Source organism: Bos taurus, chromosome 29, assembly GCF_002263795.3.
Source record: "Bos taurus isolate L1 Dominette 01449 registration number 42190680 breed Hereford chromosome 29, ARS-UCD2.0, whole genome shotgun sequence".
Lineage (NCBI taxonomy): Eukaryota > Metazoa > Chordata > Mammalia > Artiodactyla > Bovidae > Bos > Bos taurus.
Window position 1 is genome coordinate 42,109,322 of NC_037356.1, and position 17,873 is coordinate 42,127,194.

The 17,873-nt window shown below is 52.4% G+C and overlaps 2 protein-coding genes across 6 annotated transcripts in view; one reads left to right on the forward strand and one right to left on the reverse strand.

The window, feature by feature from the left end:
• Nucleotides 1–8,015, forward strand: part of RTN3 (reticulon 3) — a 66,176-nt gene extending 58,161 nt beyond the window's left edge. For 2 of the 3 annotated variants that reach the window (NM_182657.2, XM_059882768.1), the window contains 6 exons: nt 399–606; nt 2,412–2,550; nt 3,404–3,473; nt 3,929–3,975; nt 4,760–4,818; nt 5,871–8,015. In NM_182657.2, coding sequence (NP_872598.1) covers nt 399–606; nt 2,412–2,550; nt 3,404–3,473; nt 3,929–3,975; nt 4,760–4,818; nt 5,871–5,916 — 569 coding nt within the window. In that variant the 3' untranslated portion in view covers nt 5,917–8,015. The remainder of the gene's footprint in view (nt 1–398; nt 607–2,411; nt 2,551–3,403; nt 3,474–3,928; nt 3,976–4,759; nt 4,819–5,870) is intronic. The other variant, XM_059882766.1, reaches the window with a different exon arrangement.
• A 1-nt stretch (nt 8,016) lies between these two features.
• Nucleotides 8,017–16,721, reverse strand: ZFTA (zinc finger translocation associated). 3 transcript variants are annotated; one of them, XR_009493367.1, is made up of 6 exons: nt 16,441–16,721; nt 13,817–14,314; nt 12,894–13,295; nt 11,966–12,520; nt 9,066–11,800; nt 8,017–8,204 (listed from the first exon to the last, which is right to left on the reverse strand). XR_009493367.1 is itself a non-coding variant. In XM_024987566.2 (5 exons), the coding sequence occupies exons 1-5, from the start codon at nt 16,586–16,588 to the stop codon at nt 11,343–11,345; spliced, it is 2,061 nt and encodes a 686-aa protein (XP_024843334.1). In that variant the 5' UTR covers nt 16,589–16,721; the 3' UTR covers nt 8,017–11,342. The 3 variants fall into 3 exon arrangements, 2 of the variants coding, with proteins under 2 accessions (XP_024843334.1, XP_059739071.1); XM_024987566.2 differs by having other exon boundaries at nt 8,017–11,800; XM_059883088.1 differs by lacking the exon at nt 12,894–13,295 and having other exon boundaries at nt 8,017–11,800.
• Between the last annotated feature and the right edge of the window lie 1,152 nt (nt 16,722–17,873).

Below are 17,873 nucleotides of genomic sequence, written 5' to 3' on the forward strand. Positions count from 1 at the left end.
CATGTCAAGTTACCTTTGGTTTTAGTCTGTTGACCCAGCTGTTGATAATTTATAAGCCTGGTTTGCTTAATTTAGTCAACAGTTTTCAAGCTTTTCCCACAGTTGTTCTACTGAAACATTTAAAGTAAATGACACTTTATTCCATTGTACTTGAGTAGCCATGACTAAAAACTAAGTTTCTATAAACCTATCCAGAAACCAGAAAAACCTTTGGCAGTGTGAATCATCGCTGATGTAGTTTGATTCTCCTTGGCTTTTATTTACTGTCTTGAGGAGGGGTGCACCTTTAACTGCACGCTAGTGTAAGGCGTGTCAGGCGTGCAGAACACGGAGTGGACAGTCCCAGCCCTGTGACTCGTGAGAGGTTGTCTAACTTAACCTCCCTTTTCTGTTGGCAGTGCACGACTTGATTTTCTGGCGAGATGTGAAGAAAACTGGCTTTGTCTTTGGCACCACACTGATCATGCTGCTGTCCCTGGCAGCTTTCAGTGTCATCAGTGTGGTTTCTTACCTCATCCTGGCTCTTCTGTCTGTCACCATCAGCTTCAGGGTCTACAAGTCTGTCATCCAAGCTGTACAGAAATCAGAAGAAGGCCATCCATTCAAGTGAGTTCAAGTATCATAAGTAATGCTCTACAACTTAGGAAAGGGTTTGCAGAGGCTGGTCAGATTCAAATCAGACCTGATTAGAAATCAGGAATTATAGGGCCTAATGCAGCTAATCAGTCGCATGAAACGTCAGCTTGAGACTCCTTTATGAAGTGACCAAGTTAGGCACCGAGAACTTCTTTGACAAACTAGAGGTTCACCTAAAAGGACTGTCTGAATTCTTGGGCAGGGTCGTCCTGTAGAGCAAGCAGGGCATCTGGACAGTGCTCAGTGAAAGGGGGTCCCAGGTACATGTTTAAGCCCCACATAGTTAACACTTAAAACAGCCTTGGAATGTTGTCATTGAGGATGCATTCTTGGCAATAACAGAACTCAGTGTGTATATTCTTGGTTTTATCTCTCCTTTAGTTACCTTAATACCAGGGGCAAGTCATGATGAAGTCAGTAGGTCATGCATTTGTAGAATCCAGTTGCTAGCTTTTCCAACTGTGCTATGATTTAACAAATGTTTTCTCACCCCTTTCCTCTTGAAAGTCTTGGCCTGTAAAAAGTTTTAACATCAACAAATGGCAGTATTTTATTATTTTCAAATAGCAGGTTTTTAAAACCCCTTCTCATGGAAAAAGAAGTATTTCTGTGGTCTCTCAGAACTATGACAGAATAGTGTCTGACTGCAGCTTTGGTCCTTGTCTTTTCTCCTGGTGAAAATAGAAGGAATGATTTAAGCTCTATGTGGCATGTTAAAAGTTACTTGCAAATTGGTTTTAACAAATCAGTAGTTGTTGATTGATTGAGTGGATAAATTTTACTGTTTTGCCACAAGCTGCAATGTAGAAGTTTGTGTTTTTTTTTTCTCCTTTCGCATGACGCTGTTATAGATTTATAAAATGTGTTTTGCTGGGTTGTATTAATTACAGCATCTAATTTTTATAACTTTTGTGTTTGATAGTAAATATTTCCTTAATAAACAGGAAAGAAAAACATGCCTGTTACTCTTCTGATTTTTCCCGCAAGACTGTAGGCTGTTTGAGGCAGAAGCAGTTTTACTTTTCTGATATCCCTACACCTAGTGGAGGGTCTGATACTCATGGGCACGCAGTAAGTGCTGAGTGAATGGACAGATTGTGAGCAGGTGGTTACATCTCAGTTCTAGAATGCATCCTGGGAACAGAACGCAGGTCTTTGTGTTTCTTTAACAAATATTTTATAATGCCTCCTTTATCATTTTGAAATGAAATTCATAGATAATATTACTGGTAAACAATTACAACAAGCATTTCAGTCAATATTTTAATTTCTTAGAAATAACTACACCAAAAAAGAAACTAAAGATACTTTAGATCAGATACTTGCATGTACATTTATAATCTCCCTTACAGATGTGATTTTCCAAAATGGCACAAAAAAAAAATCTTAAGGTTTCAGTATAAACAAAATACAGTTTTAGACAATTAGGGATATGTTAAAATTGTGGGGAAATTACTTTGTTTTTGTATGTTCTGGGCTCCTGATAATTATAAATAGGTTCACCTTCATGAATATCCTATGAGATAGTAAAAGTTATGCAGGACATTGGGCAGTTCTTTATTGTACATGACTATCCCTCACTGCAGACATAGGGCAGCTTTGCCTCTACCTACCAAATGACAGCCATGTCCCCCCACCCCATGTTAGCAAAATCTGCCTCTGCAGATGTCACACACCCTTGGGGGGATTTCACCCTCTGAAGAACTTCTGTGCTAACAGAAACAGGTCGTCTCCTGCCATGTCAAATGTGTGACTGTTGTTTCTTCTTCTGGAAGAGCCTACCTGGATGTCGACATCACTCTGTCCTCAGAAGCTTTCCATAATTATGTGAACGCTGCCATGGTGCACATCAACAGGGCCCTGAAACTCATCATTCGTCTCTTTCTGGTGGAGGATCTAGTTGACTCCTTAAAGGTTAGTTGCCTCTACAGCTTTTGGTGGTGAGGCTGAGGAAAACCAGGGACTGAGTTATAATTCAGAGGAAAGGCAGTAAATAAGGTTTTATCAGACAAAAGCAAAATGTATGCTTGTCTCAATCAATCTATAAAAATGGAAGTAGGGCTTAGTAAAGAAGGTACTTTATGCTCCAAGAGAACTAACATCAGAATAAGGATAATGTATGTAATTGATAGAAATGCAGTTACAGTCTGTTTGGGGGCCTGAGAGAACCACTGAGTTCTTTTATGCACCCTCAAATGTATAATAGAAATGAGGTAACCATCTTGAAATTATTAATGGCATATATCACTAAATTTATGAGGACTTAGCTAGAAAAGAATAACATCAAATAACCTGAATTTTTTAAGATCCCCTGGTGGAAGGCATGGCAACCCACTCCAGTATTCTTGCCTGGAGAGAGGAGCCTGGTGGGCTACAGTCCATGGGGTCGCAAAGAGTCAGACACAACTCAGTGACTACTACTGCTAAGTCACTTCAGTCGTGTCCAACTCTGTGCAACCCCATAGACGGCAACCCATCAGGCTCCCCCATCTTTGGGATTCTCCAGGCAAGAACACTGGAGTGGGTTGCCATTTCCTTCTCCAATGCGTGAAAGTGAAAAGTGAAAGGGAAGTCGCTCAGTTGTGTCTGACTCTTCGCGACCCCATGGACTGCAGCCTACCAGGCTCCTCTGTCCATGGGATTTTCCAGGCAAGAGTACTGGAGTGGGGTGCCATTGCCTTCTCCAAACTGAGTGACTTCACACAGCCAAACCTGAATTTTGCATTATGATTATTCCTGCTTAACCCTCTGATGTTGGCCTTCACAGCTTGCTGTCTTCATGTGGCTGATGACCTATGTTGGTGCCGTTTTCAATGGGATCACCCTTCTGATTCTTGGTAAGGTGGCAAGGAAAATGTCTTCAGGCTCTATGAAGTAATTGGTAAGAGTAAGAACAAAGAGAGCTCAGCGTGGCTCCAGTCCTTTCACACTGGCCCAGCCTTTAACATCCATAAAGGCCTTGACTAGTTATTGGAGGAACCTGTGTTTGTGGGCACAGGTTTATTAAATGGTCCCACCTATAAAGAAACATCCAGATAACTAGAAATAAAGGAGAGTTGTCGAGATTTGGTTTAAATATGAGGATCTTCATAATTTGGAAATTATTAGTGGTACAAGAGGGAAGACTATATACCTGTATCTAACTCTCCTTAGTTGAGAGCTCTGGCCAGGATTTCTCATATTGATGAAGTTCTGTGTTTCCCTGTATTTCATGAGGAAAAATATCCCTGTTACTCAGACTTTGTGACTGTCTCCATTGACACTTGCCGTGTCTCATGATTCTTTCTTACAGCTGAACTACTCGTTTTCAGCATTCCAATTGTCTATGAGAAGTACAAGGTAAGCATTTGTCTGTTTTTGAGTCAGATATGCCAGTTAATGTATGACTAATTTTAGTTCTTTTTTTATTTCTTTCTTTATTTGGCTACATCAGATCTTTAGTTGCAGTATATGGGATCTAGTTCCCTGAACAGGAATTGAACCCGGGCCCCCTCGATTGGGAGCACAGAGTCTTAGCCACTTGACCACCAGGGAAGTCCTTAGTTCATTTTTTAGGCATTGAAAGTGCACAGCAATCTTTTCCTAGCCATTTTTACAGTCTAATTTTACAAGTCAAGTGCCTACAAGAAACTGGTAACTGGTTTCCTCTAAGAAGCGAAACTGAATGTCTAGAAGAGATAAGGGTAGAAAGGGAATTTACTGTGTTACCATGCTGTGTGTCTTTTGAGTTTTATCAGATGGATCTATTCCCCCAAAAAAGTTGAAAAAAATGCTTAAATAAGAGCTGGTATCTGTGAAGAAACAAACTATTAAAGGAGTTGTGGGAATCCGTCAGTGCGAGCAGACGTCTGCATTGTAGAGTGGCTTATACCAAGTGTACTGGCTGCTGTGAAGTTGTTCTTGATAGACTGTTGTCCATCATCTGACTTGATTCATGGCTTTTTGGTATTAAATGAATTAGTCTCACCAGGAGTCAGAACATATTTGTGTTTACTGAATGTAGATTAGACACACAGTTTCTGGTATTGAGAAAATGATGGTTAAACTAGGCTAAAGAATCTTACCTTCAGGAAAATTGTTAATCTGTGTGTTGCCACAACTGAATGACTTTTCTTCCTTGAAGACCCAGATTGATCACTATGTTGGCATTGCCCGCGATCAGACCAAGTCAATTGTTGAAAAGTGAGTATGCTTAGGTTCCACATTTCATCATGACATGAGCTTTTTTCCCCCCAGTTGTTTTTAGTCTCCTATGTAAAATGCTAATACCAAAGAAAGTAATTTTTATCCTGGGGAAAAGGAAAAGCTTGGTTAATGGTTTCATTTTACTAGAAATTATTTCATCTGCTCCTTTGTAAAGCATTCTTTGTATCTTAAACTGAAAAGGATCAACAGACTTAGGACCACTCTGCCTTTTTGAACTGGTTTTTAAATGTTTGTGGTTGTCTACTCACCATTTAGTTTCACAAATATCAATATTAAGCCAAACTCTTCTTTCCCTTTTCAGAAATAAAACTTGTAGTAAATAAATATATTAAAGCTCAAAACTACCTCTTTTCTAAGACTACATATCCTTCTGTTTTAATCAGTTTCATATTTAAATCAAATAATAAAATATTGGTAGAATTTTTATGACTCCCTATATCAAGGAACTGTAAGTTAATATTTTTCCATATTTTCTTCAGATACTCTTTAAGAAACAAAGCATCACAGCAGTTAAATTCTCTTTGTGCCCGCCCCCCACCTTTCACACCCCAGGTTTCAGTGCTTTTTCTAGCTTTGATATGAGGAAACCTTGTCTGTATCCAGACAGCCCAGACTTAATGCAGGATCTTTACCTACTTTTTTGCTTTCTTAGGTAGACACTGGAGCTAAAGCCCAGCAAGGGCAGTTCACACAGATTTGTATATGGTTGTTGCTTATTCCTACAGAGCACAGCCAGCAGGCAGTGTGCTTACGTGTGCCTCATTCTCTGTTATCCCCAGAGAAGGGAGCCAGGAGGTTTGGGCAGCGAGAGAGGACAGGCAGCAGGCTCAGTGGCAGGGAGCGGGTGGATCTTGGGGGCTCTCTTCGGCTCATCCCAGGCCAGACTCAGCCCCTGCCCAGTGAAAATGGGAGTGTTGTTCTCAGGACACTAGTGAGTCCCAGAGCTGTCTTCTAGGATCAGTGTTAAAACAAAAATCTACAACTAATGTCTGTATTTTCACTCTTTTTTTCTTTCCTTTTCCCAACAGGATCCAAGCAAAACTCCCTGGAATCGCAAAAAAAAAGGCAGAATAAGTACATGGAAACCAGAAACACAACAGTTACTAAAACCCCATTTAATAGTTATAACGTTGTTACTTGTACTATGAAGGAACGTGCTCGGTGTCAGCTTGAGCCTGCATTCCAAGCTTTTTTTTATTTGGTGTTTTCTCCCCTCCTTTCCCTCTACCCTCAGTATCAAGCACAAGAATTGTTGGACTTAAACAAGAACTGATACCTTAGAAAACCCAAAAGAATAAAGAAAGAGTCAAATTAATAGGATAAATCAGTACCTTAATGATGGTGGAGCTTTTACCTGTAACTTGAAAGGAAGGGGAAAATTGGAGGTAAAGGAGAAAATGAAAAATAAAAACACATCTCTTGGGTTCTTGTATCCAAATTTCAAGGACTAGTCAGTCTTCTAGAGCTTCCCATCATAGTTTTGCCCTTATTTTTAAGTTAAGAAATAATGATTAACTTATGAAGAAATTATCTGGGGACAAGAATGGGATCCTTCCCTTGTTTTTGTTGTTGTTTTGCAGTCCTGATCCCATCTTTCTGCCCCACGACGTGAGCAGCTACTCCTAATCTTCTTCTTTTTCATTAAATGATATAACTTTCAACTCTGTGAATAACTTATAGTTGATAGTGATGATTCCTGATTCCCAGAATACCATCTGATAACCAGGAATGGAGTTGGAAGGTCGGACGGAGGAGCACACAGGAGCGCTGCTGTGACTCCCGCGCGTCCTCAGGAAGGAAAGGCTCCGCATGGGGGACGGTGGTGTCTGTGTCGTTTGTTCTGGACACCAGTTCTGAGCTGTAGTTGGAGAGCTTATTCCTGAATGTGCTTTCCTCCCTCTTTCCTCCCCTCAAGTTCAATAAATATGGTTGTACTTTTCTTATTATAAAATAAATGTCTGTAACTGCTGTACACTGCTGTAAACTTGTTAGAGAAAAAAAAAATTAATCTGCATGTGGGCTCCTCCGTTATTGAGTTATTGTAATCCTGTCTCAGTCCGTGGCGGGGAAACATTCTCAAGAGGTGAGCTACAGAAACACAAAGGCCTTTTTCTCTTTTCCCTGCACACTCCATCTTTACCTGTGCTCATCGTTTTACCCTGAGGACCAAAGCTGCGCTGGCGTGCGCGGAGACCGTATCTGTGGTTGAGACCCCACAGATGAGTGTAGGGAGGTGCACTTTGTGGTTCAGGTGGGGTTTTAACTTAGAGGCTGGCTTACTGGGCATGTGTTATTTGAGGATTCCTTCCATCTTCAGGCACTTAAGCTGTCTCAGCACCTGTACCGTGGTGCAGGGTCCTCCTTTTGAGAGTGTTTTCCAAGAAGCTGTAGGTAAGGGTGACCAGGCAGGGCAGATTGTGTTGGCGGGCTCCATGCGCAATTAAAAGACAACAAACAGTTCACGTTGATAACAGATGGAGGGCATTTGGGAATCTTTGATTCCCACTTGAGACTTAACGTCTTCCTCCCCTTCCAACATTAAAATTCAGTAAACTTGAAAGAAAATCATCTGCGAATTCTTTCAGGTTGTAACTGACAGTCGTGATAATCCAGACAGAATATGCACTTGTGACTTTAAAGTAAGGGCTATAATCTTTGACGGTCCCAAAGCAGTGCAGCTCTGTAGAAGGTAGTGGAAGGATCTTTTCTTTCTACTTTGTTGAGAAAATTACTTAGGAATTTAGATGGGTAAAGGTACCTTGCCTTACTCCACTCTTATTTTCTTAGCCCCCTTTCCTTCTGAAATGTTTTAACTCATTTCACGTCATGGTAGGAAATGCACTCTCCACCTTCATTCCTTTGCCCTCCCAAGAAGTCAGTGCACTGATTGTCTTTTTGGGCTTCCCCTCCTAAGGGCCTTTCCCTGCACAGGAAGCCTCCACACCTAGCTTTTGCTTTGTCACTGCTGTGTTCAGATTGATTGGACAGATCTTTGTGCCACACAGGAATTTTTTTTTTTTTAAGAAAAATCTATAGGTGAAAAATTACTAATGAAACTGTGTGCGTATATGTGCGTGCAACATAAAGTACAGTAGCGCCAAGGAGCTTGAATCTTGGTTCCTGTAAAATGCAAATTGATGTGGTGTTAATAAAAAAGAAAAAAAGAACAGTGACTGTGCTGTCATTCTGCTAACTTTATTCTTTATACACAGTTTGGGTAAAGTAAGAACCAAACAAGGCTTCCACTGGCCCCCATCCCCACTCCACTTTCGAGGCTTTAAAAAGTGATTAATAGTTGATACTAGTAGTGATTTCCAAGATTGCAGAATTTCCATAGTAGAACAAAGCTGTGCATTTGGTTTCTGAAAGAAAATAAGAGATCCTCTTAAGAGGGGACCGCAGGAGAAAGATGGTGAGTGGAAAGGGCCAGGGGGGTCTGTTGTCCCAGTTCACACCAACCTAGGAGGGTTCCCCCACCTGCAACATGAGTGAAGCAGCCTGTAACTCCCACAGTCACAATGTACTTCAAATGAGACTCAGTCACCATGGAAAATGGAAACTTTTCCATCAGGTCTTTGCTCTTTCCCAAAACTAAGGCTGCCATGACCCTTAAGCTGCTTTTTTTAATTCAACATACCTCTTAGAAAACTTAGGCTGAAATTTTAAAAAAGTAACTGATGCGAACAACTTCACAAATACGCATACAAATGTTCAAATAATGTCACTAACATGGTATATAAATATGTATTCAGAGTAACATTTACGTATTGGCCATAATAGCAAGCATACCATTAACAAAAAAAATTCATGAAGAAACTTCACCTGTTCATATCAGACTCCCAAGGCAAGGAGGAGGCACCTAGAGATGAGAACCACCTAATCTCCTGACTGTTAGTTCAAGAGGCTATAATAGCTGCAAAGTAGTAACAACCACAGTGCCACTGCGCAGTTCACTGGTGCTCAGAACTTCAGCATGCCTTGTGATCACTGGAGGGCTTATCAAAACAGATTGCTAGGCTCCACGCCAGTTTCTGATCCATAAGTTGCCACCCAAGAATTTGCATTTCTACTAACTTCCTAATTTCTGTTGGCTACACTTTTGAGAACCAGTGGAGTGCTTGGGGCTGCTTCTCAATGAAGACATCCACTGCTGCCCTCCTAAGGCCTCTCCCTGCCTATTGAGAGCAAAAACCATTCTCATCCTGCTCTCTGCCCTGGCTTACCTGAACTTCGGCAGAGGGTGTGGATGACTATGATAGTTGCCCCAGTCTGCCTGTTTTTGAATAGGCAGAGTAGCGAAAGTGGCAGAGCACTCCTGGATCTGAAAACAACATGCATGAAGGAAAATAAAAGAATGGCAGTACCCAACCTGGGGCCATCCATAATCCCTGCTCTCTTTTTAATACTGTCTCAAAAAACCTGGAGGTTCAAACGCTAGGAATTCACTTTTTAGGCGAGTGACAGCCCATGCAGTATTTCCTGAACCCCTGGTGGCATCAACAAAACAATGCCAGAGCCTTTGCCCAGCAGGGAGGCCTTGGGCCAGGTGGCAGTCAGCCCTACTTGTGCAGTTCTGGTCAGGAAAGCTGCTGCTGGCACCCTCCAGCTGAAGCCAATGGTGGCAGGACTGCCCTGTTGAATACTTGTTCTAGGAGTGTGCTGCTCTTTGCCACTCCCAGGAGCCCACAACTGCACTGGGAGGGCCTGCGGAGCCCAGCTGCACACGCCATCCTTCGGCAGGCCTAACCGTAAAAGAAATTTTAACTTACCAGAGATGGGGAGGCCATGTGGTGTAGTGCAAAGAACACTGAACTGGGAGTTGAGGTTTTTATTCTAGTCCTAGTACTGCTCCTACCTGGTGTGTGATAATTTCAGTTCCTGGACTCCATCTTAACCTATCTGTGAAAGGGGTTGGGGCAGGTACTGGTTGATCTCCAAGGTCTTTCCAGCTCAGACAATCGAGTTATATAAAAAATGCTACAAAATCCGTGGTATAAAATTCAATTCCCAATCAGAAGTCAAGGGGACTGGGCCTGAGGCACTTGAACCGTGGGCTCTGGCCTGGGAGCACTGAGATAAGGAAGGCTTTCCTCTCTGCTCTCTGCTTTCCCATCCACAGAGGCGGCTGCCAGGGCCGCTACCCCTCCAGACCCAGCCCTGAAGTCCCCACCCGCTGATCTCCCCACTCAGCCTTTAAGACCAAAGGAACCGGCCTGGCTATGTGAAGAGCGCCAGTGGGTTACTAGAGACTCCTCGGAGGAACCTGGTGAGGCACACATTAGTCTATGATGTTTGGGGTCCTCCCGTCCGCGCCTCCTCTCTCCTACCTTTAGGTCCTTCCTCCACCACCTCACAGCTTATCTCTGATACACGCATAATAAATAAGACATTTGCACATAAGGGTGACGGACAGCTCTCTTCCCGCCCCTCCCCCTCTCATATAAAAGCATTAAATACAGTTTCAAAATAAAATACAAAGAGCAAAAAGGGCCTGATCCCGGGGCCACCTGTTCTCCACAGGAGAATGAATGTACACATCCCTCTCGGACCTGCCTGGGAGATCGCGGGGCCCGTTCCCGGCCCCTTGCGGCCTGGCTCTGCCGCGAAGAGGAGAGAAAGGAAGGCCGAGGCCGGGCCCCAGGCCCAGAGGGCTGCGAATGGGTGGCACTTTCACGGCGTACAAAAGAGGCGGGGGGGGGGCGGAGGGGGACGGGAACAGAACGCCAACTGCCGGGACCTCCAGTGTCCCGGACTCGGACTGAGGGCGCTTGAAGCAGGCGCGCCTGACTGAGCTTAGGGGTACAGGGAGACCTTCGGAGCAGGCGAGCAAAGGAAGAAAGTGCTAATCCCTTTACAAGATCGCGGCGCCGGCGGGCGTGGCAGGGGCCGGGAAAGAGGGCGGGGCGGTCCCCGCAGGGCCCGCCCCGTGGGCGGGGATAGGGATTGGCCCCGCCCTCCCGCCCGCGGGCCGGCGGGCTCCCAGGCCCCACTGCCCCTCCTCCCGAGGAAGGCCCTCGTCCGCAGTCCAGGCCACCGAGCGGCCGCGACGGCCAGTAACGAACGGCTGGGGGTCAGCCGGCCCCGATCCCCGAGAGCCGTGCCTGCCGGCGTGCCTCTGTGAAACCCGGGCGCCCACCCAAGCCAAGGAAAAGGGACCGGCGCGTCCCTTCTACACCCTCTCCGCTCCACCTACTTGGGACCCTAATACTGACGGCGCCCCGCCCGCCCAAGCCTGGCCTGGCGGGGTGCGACCGGGGGCCGAAAACTCTCCGTGCACAGACTGAAGCGTCCCAGGAACTAGCCGCCTTGAGCGGCGAGGGCCCGGGCTCCGGGTCCGAGGTGGAGAGCGCGCTTCCCGCGGCGCCCGCACTAGCTTGAACCCGCCACCCCACCCCAGTCCCGAGTCTCCGCCCTGCCCGGCCAGCCGGGGTGGGCAGCGGCCAGGGCCGCGGGGAACCGGGGGAGCCGGCTTGGCACCGCCGCCCTCCCCCTCGAGTGATCTACGCCCGACACACGGCGCCCGCCTTGAGGTCCGCGCCGCCGTCGCGCGGCGCCGCCGGGGCGGGCGGCCCGAAGCCCTCGTGACCGTAGCAGCGCAGCGCCGCCTCCTCGTAGGCCTCCAGGATGGTCTGGCGCTCCTCGGGCGTGAAGTCCATGGAGAAGGGGTGCACCTGCAGGATGTGCCGCTTGATGGTGCTGACCTTGAGCGTGGCCAGCGCGCCCCCGCACACCATGCACACCAGGCCGCGCCGGCTGCCGTCGTAGTCCATCAGGTACTCGCCCCGCCAGCGCGGCTGGTAGTTCCGCCGCTGCTCTCGGCTGCGGGGCGGGGGAGGTGGGGGCGGCGGCGGCGGCGGCGGAGGGAAGGCGAGCGCCCCGGGATCCGGGCCGTCCTCGTCGTCCTCCTCTTCTTCCGCCTGCCGCTCCGACGGTTCCCCGGGGGAGAGCGGGACGTCGCCTAGGACGGAACAAAGGACCGCGCTGGAGCGTCCCGGCCTCGTGACCCCCCTACCCGTGCCCTCCGGTGCTGCCAGCCTCCCGTCTCCCCTTCGACCTTCTACTGTCCCCACCCGCCTTCTACCCCTAGCCCCTCTCCCTCTCCACCTGCTCTGACCCAGCTCACCCCACCACTCCTCCTCCTCCTCTGGCTGCTCCTTCTCTGCCCCTCCCCCCTCCTCGGAGGCTGCGGCTGTGCTGGGTGCGGCGGGGTCCCCGGGCGATTCGGGGCAGGGCAGCCCCATGGCCAGCAGGTGGGCGGCCTTCTCGCTCCACTCCTGGGCGATGAGGGCCCCGACTGGCCCGCCGAGGCGCGCCGAGCCCGGGTGGCGCCGGCGGATGTGCCGCTTGATGGTGCTCATCTTGAGCGAGGCCAGCGCGCCCCCGCATGCCAGGCACACCAGGCCGCGCCGGCCGCCGTCCAACTCCAAGAGGTACTCCAGCCGCCAGCGCTCCGGGCAGTAGCGGCGGGGGTCGCGGCCCCGCGCAGACCGGCCAGGGACCCCCACCCTCTCGCCCTCCTCCGGCTCCTCCTCCCCTGCCGGCCCGGGCACCCTCTCAGGGACCCAGCCAGCCTCTTCCTTTACGTCTGGGAGGCTGAGATCCTGAGAGGACTGGGCTCCAGCAGCGGGGGCCGGGTCCCGGCTCTTGCTGGTCAGGTCCTGGGGGACGAGGTCATCGTCTGTTGGGGAAGGGGTGAGGGAGAGGGGCTCAGCTTGCTGGCTGGGTTGCCCTTACCCACGAAGAGGGGGTCCCTTGCTTCTCATCCCAGCCCTAAGCTAGAAGCCCCACCAGAATCTGTATGCGTGTCTATGGGGGCACCGTGGTGTGGGAGGGGTATGTGTGTCTGTGTTGAGGGGGGCGAGATGAGTCCCCCGCCACAACCAGGACCTCTGTGTGTGTGTCTGGGAGGTGTGGGTGTCTATGTGGGGGGAGGGGCGTGTGTGTGTATCTATGTGGAGGCAGGGAGAGATGAGTCCCTCCCAGTTTTGGCCACAGACCTCACTTTGCAGCCCTTATATGAAGGGGTCCTGGCCATGAGAGGGGCCTCGCACCTGGTGAGGACTGGGTGAGCTCAGACAGCGCCTCCGGCTGGCCACCCGAGGCCTGCAGCAGGGCACTACGCTGGGGGGCCCTGCGCTGGGGGCCACGGAGCCCCAGGCAGCTGGGGTGCACCTCCAGCACGTGGGCACGGATGTCATCCAGCTGCAAGCTGGGCAGTGCCCGGCCACAGGCCATGCACACCAGCCGGTTCCCCCGCGGGTCATAGTCCATGAGACACTCTGCCCGGAACCAGTTCTGCAGGGACTCCTTCAGCCTCCGCTCCAGCCGCCGGGCACCCAGCCCCCTGCTGCCCCCAGCCCTCCGGGAGGCAGAGAGGCACCCACGCCGAGCCCGGGGTGCCCCTGGGCCCCCTCGCCTCTGGCGCCGGCTGCCCCCACCAGCTGGGGCTTTGCCTGAAAGGGTTGGAGGGAGGGAAGGGACTGAGATACTGGCCCTCTGGGAGAGCCCCCCGACCACAGCCAGGACCTCCAGCCACAGGCCTCTCCCTCACTCTGACTCTGAGTCCTTTGCCTAAACTTTGCCCTTCCCTTCCTCTCCCCTCAAGTCTTAACTCCTTCATCTCCTAATCCGCCTGCACACAAACCCTCAGCCCGACCCGACTCCCCCCCAGGTCCAGATTCTAGACCCTTCCCTAGACTTCACTGTCATACCTTTCCAGTACCCTCTGCTCCCAGGCCTCTCTCCAGCCTCCACTCCCTGGATCCTTCTAAAACTACAGAATGTCAAAACTGTCTGCAATACTGGAGATCTTGTCCTATGGTCCCTCACCCACTACTGTCCAATAAGCAGAGCTCACCCCAAAAGCAAGCAGTAGCTTGCTCCAGGAAACCAGCTAGTTGGCCAGGAAGCCCGGGCTGGCCCCACCTGGCCCCATCCACCACCCAGGCCCCAGCTTCCCCAAGTCGGACATTACCTGGGCCCTTGGGCAGGCTAGCCTGGAGGCCAGCCCCTTCCTCCTCCTCCTCCTCGTCGTCGTCCTCCTCCTCCTCAGGCCCCTGGGCCCCCAGCCCCTCAGCCTCTCCGCAGGCCCCCAGCCCCAAGTGGGCATCCCAGCTGTTGCTGATGACTTCCTTCTCCCGGGGACTCCAGTGCAGGGAGTAAGGGTGCTTTTGACGGATGTGTCGCTTGATGGTGCTGAGCTTGAGAGTGGCCAGGGAGCTGCCGCACACCATGCACACCATGCCGTGCCGGGCAGGGTTGAAGTCCATCAGGTACTCCAGCCGCCAGTGGTCATGGTAGTAGCGACGATGGTCACGGCCAGGAATGCGGCTTTTTCCAGGCCTCGAGGCCCGGGCCTCACAGTGGTCTGAGTATTTCCTGCCTGAAGATGCTGGTCCCCTGGCCCTGGAGGAGGGCAGGGGGGCATTCCCCCAGGACCCTAAGGCACCCCCTTCCAGCTGAAGATCTTGCCCTGAAGGGGGGGGAGGGGGAAAGGGAGACAGTTTCTCAGTCTCTAAGATTTCTAGGGAAAGAGCCTAGGGCTTCCATTTTGCAAGAGAACGGAGGTGGGAGAGAGGTCTGTTCAGGGGCAGGAAAGGGACTGCAAGAGCAATCAAAGGGAGGTGGCAGAGCAGGGAGTCAAAACATTGGTCCTTTACAAAGAGTGAGACCCCTTTAAGAGAGGATCAGGAACAAAAGAATGCAGGGCACAGCTCTAATTTTTTTCAAAAAACAAAGGTGAAGGCCAAGGAGGCAGCAGGTTCTGCAAGGCACCCCTTCTGGATGAGCACTGTCTGGGTAAAGCCAGGGGAGCAGCCTGCTGCGGCGGTTATAGCCGGAGCAGAGCGGGCAGCGGGGCCAGAGAACAAAGGGGGCATCTGTCTGCACACAGGACCCACTGCCCGAGGCCCCAGCCCGGAGGGCCCCACCCAAAGATGATCTTTTTCCCTTTCTGCAATAATGTCTCAAATACACCCTCCTAAGAGGCCCATTTTAAGGGGTACTAAGCATTGTCAGGTCCCCAAATTAAGGGACCCCATGACAAAGCTGTCAGCACCTCCAGAGAAAGGAATTTTTAGGACTAGAGTCTGGGAGAGCTGATGACTGGAAGGGACGAGCAGGAGGGCCACCTGAGTGGCTACTGAAGATACTGCAGCAGGGAGTGGCCACCACCCACCGGAATCCATCAAGTCTTTCTGGGGATTTATTTTTTGCTCTGGCCCGGAGCTGGCCACTGCCCAGCAATCAGTGGGCAGGCAGTGGAGAGGCCACCAACCCAGTGGTGTCCCCTTTTGCCAAACCGAGACCCTGAGCAGTACCCCCCACTTTCCCTACAATTTGGACCGTATTTCATTTAGAAAAGGGTCTCCTGGCCAAATAGGCAGAATAGACAGGTGTGGTCATCCTCCCAGTAGAGAATCTCACCATATGGAAAACAAAAGCCAGGATCAGAGGGGGCTCCTGTCACCCTGTTTTTGTTTGGCTTTGTTTTAAGTACATAGAAGAAAAAGAAAGCGCTAGTTTCAGTCAGAAACCTGGGTTTGACTCCGGGCTTCACTGGTAACTTGCTCTGTGGCCTTTGGTAGGTGATGTCCGCTCTCTGGGCCTGAGTGTCTTTGTCTGCAAAGGCACTGGAAAGCTAGCTGGACTCTCAGCATCCTTCCAGCGCCGGATCTGTTAGTCTAAGGTGGACTGGCCCTTTAAGAGCCGAAAAAAGGGGAGGAGCTGGGAGTCTTTAAAAACAAAAGGGGATGGGGAATTTCTGGGAGGGGAGCTCTGGGATTAGGGGTGAAGCTCCAGAGCCTGGACGCAAGCTTCAGGGCTCTTAAGCCGTTGACCCCGCATAGAGAAACAGCCTCCTTTGAGAGCAAACGGGGAGGACTGGCTGGTCCCGCTATAGCTGACAAACTGTGGCAAAATTTCTGAAAAGATGGGAGGGGTAACGCGCGGATAGAAGGGGAGTGAATGACATTGTGGGCGAGCCCATCTCTTTAAAAACTGCCCGCCCGTGGGGAAGGTACTGATAGGTCCCCAAGAGGCGCAAGCTATGCTCTCTTCCAGGGAGAACATAGGGGAAAAAGAAAAAGGGTGCCCTTCTCTAGAGAGGCCCCAGAGAAGACAGCCCAACTTAAAGCAGCGGAGTCCCCAGCTCAGTTCCTCTGGAGGGAAGCCCCGGAAAGGAACCCACGGTCTGGGCAGACTTTTTAAGAGACAGCTGGTTAAGGGAGACCACCTGGGAGTCTGAAAGAGAAAGGGACGGGGGACGCAAGTCCCAACAGCCTAGAGCGCGCACCCCGCGGCGCCAGGCCAGGTCCTTCGGGGCACCTCCAGCTCTGCCTCCGAGGCGGGGGCCGCGGGGCCCTTTAAGGGGGAGGGGATCCGCCCGAGCCCCGCGGGCCAACCCCGGGAGCTGGGCGGGGGGCTCCGCCGCTGGCGCTGCAGCCACAATCCGCGCCCACCAGGTGGCGCCCCCGCCCGCCCTGCCCGCGTCCCCCGCTTTGTTCGGCGGCGAAGAGGGGCCCGGAGCCCGGAGCCGCAGCCCTCCCCTCCCCCACGCCGGGGCCCCCGCCCGAGCCGCCGGCCCCAGCCAGCTCTTACCGCCGTCGTCCTCCTCGGGTTCCGCGCTGCCGCTCGATCCGGCGGGCGGCAGCCGTCGGCCCCGTGCCGAGGCCGCTGCTGGCCCGGGGCCGCCCCTGCTGCCGCCGCCGCCGCCGCTCCGGCTCCGGTGGTCCCCGCCAGGCTCCATGCGCTGCGCTGCGGCGCGGGGCCCCGGGGCGGCAGGGCGCGGGGCCGCGGGGCCGGCGGCGGCCGGCGCGCGGCGCTCGGTGCGCGGGGCCCCGGGGCGCGGGGCGCATGCACAGGGCGGCCGGCAGCACGGACGGCTGGCTGCTCGCTCGGCGGCGCGGGCTGGACCGGGGTGGGGATTCCTGTCTGGGGCCCCTGGGGCTCCTTTAAGGGCTCCTGGGTAAATTTAAAGGGGCCGCACGCTATTTCCTCCTGCCAGCTCGCGGGGGGCTGGGGGGAGCGTCGGGAGGCTAAGAGCCCGACCGAGGCTCCGTATCCGGGGCCCGCCGCGGACGTTAGGAGCATGGACCTCGCGGGCCCGCAATGCCGCCTCCGGGGCTCGGGTCCCGGCTCCTGGAGGGTCACCGAGGTGGCCAGGGGCGCAGCGTCCGTTGCGACGCGCTTCCACCCAGGCTCAGCTCGCAGCCACTGCCCCCTCGGGGCATCTCAGCGCCCGGCTTCCCGCACCCGCTCTGGCAAAGGGGGTCTCCCGGTGGGGAGGCCCGGGCCCCTGCCAGGGGCTGCCTCCTTCGGCGCGGGCCCCAGAGCGGACACGAATGGCAGGGGCCCCAGATGGCCGCGGCCCCGCGGAGAGGGTGGAGCCGCGGGGGCGGCCGCGCCCCCTCCCGCGGGAGCCGCCGAGGAGCGCTGAGAGCTCAGGCTTCAGCCCTGGAGGGCGGACGAGCCCAGCGCCCTCGGAGCTGGCCGGGGCGGGGACCGCGGCCTCGGAGATCCGGGCCGAAGAGAGAGGGCGCGCAGAAGACCGCGGAGAGCCGGCCGCGCCGAGGCCCGACGCCGCTGGGCGTTGGGGGCCCCAGTATGGAAGCCGGGAAGAGAGGGGGTGCGCCGCGGTTGTCTCTGGCTCCTACCCTCGCAAGCCTGGGGGTGGCAGACGCAGCCCTGGGCCCTCTGGCCGGCACGAGGAGGCAAAGAACGCTGACCCCGAGCGAGGTGTCGGCACCTGAGGACGCGCCCCACCACGGCTGGGAAGCACTGGGGCTGACCCTGCCTGCGAGCCCCGGGATGCCTCGGAGCCCCCAGGTCCCGGGAAGCAAAGGAAAGGGGCCCGGAGAAGCAGCCAGGGGCTTGGCAGCCCGGGGTCCTTCCTCGAGGACTGGCTGGAGGAGCAGGTGCTTTCTTTGCCTGTGGTTGGTCGCCCACAACAAAGGCGATTCCTAGAGATCCAAATTACAGGGTGCGGGAGGCCGTGCAGGGTCTTATTATCTCGAGGTGGGTTTTATTCTCTT

Coding starts and splice junctions, on each gene's coding strand:
- ZFTA (XM_024987566.2), bottom strand. CDS start 16,588: ATGGAGCCTGGCGGGGACCACCGGAGCCGGAGCGGCGGCGGCGGCGGC. Junction 13,296..13,816: donor TAGCCTGCCCAAGGGCCCAG/GTAATGTCCGAC, acceptor CAACCCTTTCAG/GCAAAGCCCCAGCTGGTGGG. Junction 12,521..12,893: donor GCTCACCCAGTCCTCACCAG/GTGCGAGGCCCC, acceptor CTTCCCCAACAG/ACGATGACCTCGTCCCCCAG.